Source organism: Epinephelus lanceolatus, chromosome 7 (genome assembly GCF_041903045.1).
Source record: "Epinephelus lanceolatus isolate andai-2023 chromosome 7, ASM4190304v1, whole genome shotgun sequence".
Taxonomy (NCBI): domain Eukaryota; kingdom Metazoa; phylum Chordata; class Actinopteri; order Perciformes; family Serranidae; genus Epinephelus; species Epinephelus lanceolatus.
Window position 1 is genome coordinate 39,829,444 of NC_135740.1, and position 9,646 is coordinate 39,839,089.

The 9,646-nt window shown below is 41.1% G+C and overlaps 1 protein-coding gene across 1 annotated transcript; it reads left to right on the plus strand.

The window, feature by feature from the left end:
* The first annotated feature begins 6,122 nt into the window (after positions 1-6,122).
* Positions 6,123-8,556, plus strand: lbx2 (ladybird homeobox 2). The gene is made up of 2 exons (XM_033632763.2): positions 6,123-6,886; positions 7,670-8,556. The coding sequence occupies exons 1-2, from the start codon at positions 6,562-6,564 to the stop codon at positions 8,131-8,133; spliced, it is 789 nt and encodes a 262-aa protein (XP_033488654.1). The 5' UTR covers positions 6,123-6,561; the 3' UTR covers positions 8,134-8,556.
* Positions 8,557-9,646: the final 1,090 nt, after the last annotated feature.

Below are 9,646 nucleotides of genomic sequence, written 5' to 3' on the forward strand. Positions count from 1 at the left end.
GCCTTGGATTTTTATTTACATTTTTGTATTGCATGATAAAGTAATGTTTACTCATGTGGACCCCAGGAAGAGTAGTTGCTACCTTGGTCGTGACTAATGGGGATCCAAATAAACAAATAAATGAATTCAAGATCCAAATACAAACAAAATGGTCGCTCCACAGCCAAAAATCAATGTATATATATATATATATATATTTACTTATGCTGCAAAATGTTTGCTTACATTCATATTTGTCAAGATTTACAATCACTTGAGAAACACACAAATGGCTGATTTTACATTCATACCTTAACCCCCTCAGTTATTAATACAGGTATACCTTTAATGTACAAGGTCATTATTAACTAATAAAGAATAAAAGAGACTCTATCAACATGTCCCACAAGGTAACGCAACCCACAACCCTGAGCAAGGAAAATTATTATTTTTAATTAGAACAATATTAGTGTTGGGTCATTTTAGTTGCTCTTTTTGGACAAGCTGCCTTTGGGCAACAAATGACACACACACACACACACACACACACACACACACATACACACACACACACAGACATTGACAATATAAATCTAACTTCTGGTATCAGATTCCACACTGTGCACCTCCAGTCACTGGACTAATTACGCAGTAATGAAGCTAATCAAGAGTCAAACAAGAGAAACATTCAGACCTAATGCTGCTGTAATCCTGCTTAAAGCCTCCACATATCCTTCTTTATGATCTTAAATGGGCCCCGGTGGGCCATTAGAGAGCAACGAGGACAAGCACAGTCCTCTCCCTGGAGACTGGGGGTGGTGGTGAGTGTGTGTGTGTGTGTGCACTCAGGCCGTGGAGCACAATGAAGCTGCAGAGGTCGACTGTAGCTTTGTGTTCAGAAGGTGTAAGGGCTTGGAGGCAGTTTGGTCTTGTTTAAATGAGGATCACTGCAGCCTTGCTGGGAATCCAGATGGTTAGGTATATGTCAGAGGAGATGGGAGTGAGGTGGGGATAGAATAAAAAATCTGTGCTCTACAGAACGATAGTTTATTCACTTCATCTGTGTATGACGGAAGCAGGTGTGTGAAGTTTATAGTGCATATGCTCTGATCTCTGTATCAGCCATTATTATAACAGCAGCACCTGGTTCACTGTATGTCTGTGACCCAACAAATATACACAGATGTAAAAGACAGGAATGACTGTAGTTTGCTTTAGTAGTAACAGGAAAGGATACAAGTGTGCAGACAGATGTCAGTCGAGCTGTGCAAGGCTGCTGCCAACTTTAATTCTTTCAGTTCTGACTTTTTACCTGAACTGTTGTACTTGACATTTCTTATGATCTGTTAATATTTAAAAAAAAATTGCACTCTGACTGAATCTTCCTCCTTTTTTAAGTGTGTTGCATTGTGGGACAGCTGTGCTCAGTAACACCACATTCAAAAATCAAGTGATTCTAGCATGCAGGCTATAATTTAAGTGTTCTTTGTTGTGTTATGTTTGACGTGAACAAGTTAAAAAGCAATCAGAATTAGAGAATTAGAATTCTCTCGGAGCATATAAATAATAATAATAATATAATAATGCATAACAGTCAAGGTTTTCATTCAGAGCTGAAGTGACTGCTCAATTAACCAAAAGTCAACCAGCAGTTGTGATAATCTAATAATTATTTCAGGTATTTTTCAAGCAAAAAAACAAAATATTCACTGGATGCAGCTTCTCAAATGTGAAGATTTGTTGCATTTTTTTGTCATATGTGATAGTAAATTGAACATTTTGTCGTTTGGGGCAGAACAAGTGATTTGCATATGTCACTCTTGCTATTTTCTGACATTTTATAGACAAAAATTGATCAGTCAAGAAAATAATCAGCAGATTAATCGATAATAAAAAATAATTTGTTGCAGCTTTGGTGTCATTTGGTTGAGGAAATGTTTGGGTACTAATATACACAACAGTAGAGAGCTTATTGTTTAACAAAAATCAAATATAAATCAGAGGCTGCTCTAAAATGTATATCAGCAGCAGCTCCTGCACCAACATCTTCTCTTAGTCTGACGGGCTGCATGTCTGTTACTGCTCAAACAATAACATCCTATCAGTCATCAGTAATTGCTCCACACACACACACTCTCTCCAGAAATCCAATCACCGCCAGCTCCTGACTTAACACATGAAGACCAGAGTGTGAAAGCTACTGAAACAAAAGAAACGCTGAGGATAATAAATGATGTAATGGAATGCACCGGATGGAGACTGATGGCCAATGAGATCTGACGACGTCACCGGCGTCACCTCCAAACTGAGGAGATGAACACCTGAGCGTCTCAACCGACGTCAAACTGTAACGGTGCGTTTGAGGACTGCTTGGAAAAAAACACCCTGCACGAGTGACACCAAGTACCAACACTGACTGAACCGCGCGTAATTTGATATTGGCTTGATAATACACACACACACACACACACACACACACACACACACACACACACACTGGACAGAGCAGGTGTGATCACAGGGTTGCCGTGCCCTCACCATTACGCACAAAAAATACAGCATATGGGTGAATCTTTTTTCAGTAAAATACATATCCCCTGAAAAGGCCCATGTGTTCTTATATATTTATTTTTGTATTGTTTTTTTATTATTAGGCATCCAGCCCTTCTGCCCCTTACAATAATAATACTTGATGATATTTAGTCCAATATCCCTGAAAGAAATGTTCACGTTTTGACTAGGAGCCACTTGTGCCAATTAAATACAAGTGCCGTGGAGCCTCATCAACACACGCACATCTTGATCAGGCCCTTTCAGTGAGCCGCACAGAGTGTGTTTTACAGTGGAAACAGTGCCGGATAAGAATGGAAACAAACACACCCACAGCGCCCTGGGCAGCCTTCTCCTGTATCATGTTATACTGAGAGGCGTTTACAGCTGTTTTGTTTCATAATACAGGGCGACACGCTGCGCTGTGAGAGCTGCCTCTTTACAACAGCACTGGAGACAAAGACGCAGCCTGTACGGCCTTTACGCACGAACCAGATAATAATTAACCACAAAATAAATTGCTCATTTTTTAAGGATAAAATTACCGTATTTTTCCAATAAAATCACCCTTAAAACATCTGAGAGGAAGAGAAAGAATTCACGGCACGAATGCTGATTTTATTGTGACCTTATTCAACTCTGTATTATTTTTGTCTCCTATTAAACTTGTCATGTTTATGGAGATGTATTTTTGGTGTTGTATGGCGACCTTTAAGATTATTTTATTGTATTTTCTCCCCTGTATTATTTGCAATAATTTATTCCTATTAATATCCCTTTAAGGACTTTTTTGTTAATATATTTTAATGATTATTTTTCGAGAGGATTTTTAGAGAATAATTACCAATAAAAGAAAGAGAATCTTGCTCTTAAATAAAAATGATTGCGCATATCGCTTTTTGTGCTTTAGTTTTGCACTAAACATGTTAAAAATAATCGAAATCGAAAAATAAAACGCATCAAAATGAATCTTATTTCGCTCCAAATTTTTATTCTGAGCAAACACACCTGGATCGCAGCGACAGGCAGCTTCACAGCAGAGCAGAGATGAGCGGTAACGCGCTGCAGCACTGTAACAAATTACATTTTTCAGGATTATTATTGCAGTTGTTGCATTTGTCATCACCTCCTTCCAGTCTCCGATGGAGGCTGAAGTGGATATTTTCCCTGATATTCGCCTTCTCCGGACCGCTCTGAATTAATTTGGTGATTAATGACAGAATGGCTGACCTTTACCGGGTGGGAGTTTTCCCACTGCTTTGATTTTATCGAGCCAAAGGATGACACGAACACCGCACATTTGCCCCTCCTGATTATTAAGAGGACCAGTGATTTTTAAATGGAAGAGAGGCCGAAATGGTGAGGTGCTGTTTGATGAATTGCTCCACAGAAAGACTGAAATCTAATAATATTCTCTTGAAGTGACTCCATGCAACGCACTACTTTTTAGGCAAGGAGCCTGGCACTGATAGGAGGTAAAAGCGAAGCGAATCATCCAATTAAATCCCTCAAGAGCTGATGATTGATGATGTCAGCTGCTCTGCTTCTAATTAACGTTTAAATTAAGGCAAAGGGAGGGAAAAAAAACTTTCTGACCATCGTTGCTTCACTTCAGACCTTAAAGCCCATTGGACCGTTGTCTGGGGAGGTCTTAGAGGCGATTCACGCTTAAACTAAATTTGAGGTTAATAATCTGCAGCAGCGTGGCTCCAGATGGTCTGCAGGGCTCGGTACACTTTTATCGTTCTGGACGTTAAATTTGTAGGATTGACAGTAAAATAAAATCAGCAGGTTTTCATAATCAGACATGACCCCAGTGTGGATGAGAGAGGCCTGCAGGGATAATGTGAAATTATCCAGAGCTAGTGCAAAGATTATTTTATCCTCTATTAGATCAAACATTTAGTCCAACGGAAAATATATATATATCAGAGTAGAATCATCTCTGCATTTCTGTCAAATTAAAATCATTTATTTTCATTTTTAAAAGAATAATATTTATTTTATTTGTGTGTAAAATGTGCAAAAATAAAATAATAGTTATAGTTTGCAGTGCAACCCCCTTTTATATTTCAAACTACTTTTGAATCCACGTGTCAAGGTAAATCACAATCACCTTGATATTAATCTCCGCTCAGGCCAGCCGAGTTATTCAGCTACCTGCAACTTTCCTCAAAACGATGCATGTTTCCGCCCAAAATTCCCAAACTCAATTTATCCCCCACGAACTCCTGCTCGTTATGGAGAAATATATATTCAAAGCAGCCACAAAGGGTGGACCTCCAAGGTAGCTAATAGAATTTCCTGCTGTTTTATAACTCTGTCCCTAAACCAATGTCACCATATGCTCCTGTTGGCACAAGACTCTCCGCAGTGGCTTCCTGGGCGGCAGGCTTCATCCAAATGGGTCAGAATAATCTGATTGTTCAAAGGAAAAAAAACACGAGTAATTCCCCAGCATTTGTTTTATTCAGGCTCTGGTTTGTATCAGAGGTTTGTGCATGGGTTATAATTTAGAGCTAAATTTAGAGCTTTGATTGTTCTGTCAGAAGAGGATAAAATATCGCTTTCTTTCCCATAATTGCACAATCTATATTTCGTTCTGCCCGCAGGTTATAAGCGATTTCTAAAATGCATTTAAACGAATAAAGAAGCGAAAACAAGCCAAATGTGTTAAATGTGACAAGCTTTAAATAAAACAAGGTGTGTTTCCTCTGAGCAGACGTACCTGCTGCTCTCCTCGGCGTTCAGCTCGTCCCCGTTTTCTCTCGCTTTACACCTTAAACCCCCATCAGTAAAAATCACATTTCTCCGTCCTCAGACTCTGAGCAACAGCACGGCGTCACCTTTATTATCCACTTGTTTCACGCTACTCTGGATTTTATCCGCGGGGTCACATTGACACGCGGGTTATATAGCAAGGAAAAAAAATATAAGATCATAGATAAACAGCAGAAACAAAAATGGATGAAGAAACTCAACAATGACACTTTGTGATTTTCTGTCTTTTCTCTCTTTTTCTTTGCGTTTTTTAATCTTCATAATGTGTATCTTGAGTCTCAGATGAAACCTTTTAAATATCTCCAGGTTTTAAGGTAATATAGAAAATATATGCACCTTGCTGCCATCATTTTTAAAAATATATATGTTTAGGTTCAGATTAGAAGCAGGCTGCATAAAGAAAAATAAAGTCCATCACCTGTCATGTTGAACAATGGGTTAACCTGAGCAGCTTCTGTTTACTTGTAGGCAAATCATTTTAATAGACTTCACAATCAGCTCCGTAGATGTGCTCATCGTGGCTATTTTAAGCCAAATTCCCGTGCAGCACAGTGCCTAATTCTCACATTACGCATAACGCTCTGTGCGTAATTACGCACGAAAATGATTAAATGAATATCACGGCTGGAGACCATTGTTGGCTCGGTGTTCCTCCAAACTTTTCCATAATGCAAAGATGCTGGTGGCAGTATTTTAATGGCCATCAACTCTCCCTTTCTAGCAGAGCACACCAGCAGAGGGAAACAGATGCATAAACATTCAGGGCATCTTTCTCCTCGGCAGCAACAGACTCCTCCTCTCCCCCACGTCCAATTAGTTATTATGGTCCGGCCCTTTAAGACGCAGCAGCGGGTCAGCAAGTAGTGTAGTGTTTCTCTAATTGAACTTCGCCCAATCAACAATAACTCGTTAGCAGTCGCTTTCTTTTTCTTGGTGCTTGAGACAGCTTTTTTCCCCTTGCAGGGATTCACCCCCTCCAGTCTGTTACTTCCTAAAGATCTACATGGAGCTTGGCAGAGGAACTGCGACTCTCTGAGGGGAATACGGTCCGGCTGCCTTTACAACTACGCCCGAAGCATGGTTATTTTGGAGGAAAGCTCTCAGGCGAGCTAAGTTGCGGCATTCAGCTGTGAGTGTCAAAATATAGAGGGAGAACGCCGCGCGCCAGAGGAAACACTTGTGGACGCTTTAAAACCGCCATTTGAATGAAATAACCAACTTTTCTGGAAGCAGCGTTTCTTCGGGACTGCGATGACCTCCAGTAAAGACATGAAGGCAGGTTCTGTGTTGCAGTCCAGCGGCGAGGAGAGGAGACGGGCTCCCTTGGACCAGCTGCCGCCACCGGCCAACTCCAACAAGCCTTTAACGCCGTTCAGCATCGAGGATATCCTCAACAAACCCTCGGTAAAGAAGTCGGTCGCCAGTATCTGTCCGCCGAGAGTGCTGGAGAAAGTGACGGGCTCCAACTCGGCGAGGAACGGGATCACCACTCCCTCCTCGCCGCTGTGCGCGCTGGAGGAGCTCGCCAGCAAAACGTTTAAGGGTCTTGAAGTCAGCGTTATCCAGGCAGCGGAAGGTAAAGACATATCTGTATTTTTTAATGTAAAATATATATTTCCTGACAGACTGATCAACTTTAAAACTGTTTCTGAAGGAAAGCAAGCGCCGTGATCACAGCTGACTCACAGCTGACAGTGCTAGCTGGGTTTGTTTTGAATTTAAATGTGGAAATGACAGCTGCAAAGCAATGCGTAACAACACAAGATATAAGAGAAGGAATATGGCACATTTACGCATTAAAATATGCACGCATGGGATCTGTTTAAATGTTTAAACTGTCTTATATGCTGGCTAATATATTCTGCGTGCTGTCAAAAAGTCAATCAGCCATTATGGCCTCCTTCATGCAGTGATGTGTTGGATGAAAATGGACAGACTGACAGATAAACGTCAGTGACACGCCGATATTTAAATATATGTTACACTGCAGAACATAATCTAACAATTCTGATATTTGGTTAAATTTTTATTGGTTCAAAATATGTGGAGAAAATTGTGACTTTTGGATCAATATTTCAAGTTATTTTCTTTTCTGTGACGATGTTGACATCACTATAAAACAATCAGCTCAGTGTTTTTCAGAAAGGGGCCATGATTCAGCAGAGTTTTGTGTCGTCGCTATTGAAAGCAAGTAAAAATAAAAATAATGCTTTGCTTTGAGGAAAAGGACAAAACCCAGCATGCACACTGAACACGGGCCTGTTGCGCAGTGCCCTCTGTTGTCGCTGTAATTTTGGGGAAACTGACCCCTGCGGTTGTTTTAATCCTCCTGTATGTTTTCTTCTTCCACCCCTCCAAGGTCGTGAGCATGTCAACGCTTTCGGACAGAGGCAGACGTCGAAAAAAAGGAGAAAGTCGCGGACGGCCTTCACGAACCACCAGATTTACGAACTGGAGAAGAGGTTTTTGTACCAGAAGTATCTTTCTCCGGCCGACCGCGATCAGATCGCGCAGCAGCTGGGGCTCTCCAACGCGCAGGTCATCACCTGGTTCCAGAACCGCAGGGCCAAACTCAAGCGGGACCTGGAGGAGATGAAAGCGGACGTGGAGTCGCTAAAGAAAATCAACCCGCAGACCCTGCAGAAGCTCGTCAGCATGGACAGCATTGAGGAGCCCCACGGTGGGGGCCCCGAGGCCAGATCGCCTAGTATCTCCCCGACCTCCCAAGGACACCGCGCCTTCCCACAGTCCCCCTCCTCATCCAGAGACCAAACCACGGATGAATTCTCGGAGGACGACGAGGAAATCGAGGTGGACGATTGACAGTCAGATGGGCCTGTGATTTTCATAAGCAGCAACAAAAAAGAATATCAAAAAGGGGGCATTTTTCTTCCCAAACTTTTGCACGGATATTAACAAAAAAAGGAGAATATATACATAAAAACATTTCAGGAAAGTTTTTTTTCTCTCCTCCTCCTCTTCTTCTTCTTTTTTTCTCTCCATTTTAATTTATTAATCGGACTTGTAAAGCCTTCCAAGTCTGTCGTTTAAGTTTCACCACAATATTTGAGGAATATCTTGTTTCCTGTCAGACCCCCAACTGTAATGGTACAGTGAGACTGAAAATTGTGTAAACATTTGAATTTTCACGGTCGTTTTTAAGGGGGGATGGAATGTTGTGCAATTGTTTTTTGTGCGTCATGTATTCGCATTTTTTTCTGTTAAAGGAATCGGATCTGCCAAATATTTAAATCCCCCCTTTGTTTTTGTTTTTTTTACATGCACATTGCAGCCCGGGGTCTTTGGTCTGTCAGTCTGTCAGCTCATCCCTCCTTAAGTGTAAAATTATTATTTTTTTCTTCTGAGCGAAAAGTGTTTCTGCAAAGCATGCAGGCCTGTTCGCAGCGCAAAGGACGCATCACTATTTAGTATCGACTGCAAACTTTTACACGCTCTGAGTTCTGTATATAGATCAAACATCCTATGCGATAATTTTATTGTAACATTCTATTTAATCAGCATCTATGTAAATAAAGGTTATATGATATTTCAAGAAGCTCTCGGCGCGATTGCATGTGTCACTGTGCAGACAATTCTAAAATAATATCGCAAATCAAAAGGGATTAAAGAAATGAAAGGAATATCATGATGACTCTATGATTTAAAAGGGGATCTAGAAGGTGATAGAAATGACCAAGGAGAACAACATGTACTGCTAAATCCCTACAGGAATATTAGAGGAACACTTTAGGTGTTAAGGTGACCTGTGAGCTCACCAGGCAGTCTGTAAATCTCTGTAGGAATGCTCCAAGAGATAAAGTCACACATGTCTCATATGACTTTTATAAGAATATAACAACACAGGGATTTGTCCTGACAGATTAAGCGAATACATAAAATATTCACCCCCTTAAAAAAATCTGCCCTGCTTGGTAAAAATTGGCCCCTTTGAATAACTGACCCCTGCTTTTAGCCTTCAAGTGCCATGACTTCAATTAGCCGCCGTCCGCTGCCTTTATTCCCATTCTCTCCCCGGGCTTTGAATACATCTTGTCACAAGAAGGTCCCGGTCTGGCTGCGGTGTTAAGAAAAGCTTGCACCCGCCCCTGCGCCATATGTTTTCTTCCACCTTCTATGAATCGTCTTTAACACAACTAGTCGACATGATTGATTAGGTTAACCCGCCTTTGCCTTGCATAAAACAGCTTCCAGCGAGCCGTGGGCAATAATGGCACGCATCTGCCACTCTTGACTCGGGTTTGTTTGGAAAGAGAGAGGAGGAAAAAAAGTCTCCCATGAATAGCAAATGGGTTAGTGTGAGGCTCCTAATGAATAA

Excerpts from the sequence above, each read along its gene's own strand:
- lbx2 (XM_033632763.2), top strand. The coding sequence starts at position 6,562 with ATGACCTCCAGTAAAGACATGAAGGCAGGTTCTGTGTTGCAGTCCAGC. Across the intron at positions 6,887-7,669 it reads CGTTATCCAGGCAGCGGAAG|GTCGTGAGCATGTCAACGCT; the intron begins GTAAAGACATAT and ends CACCCCTCCAAG.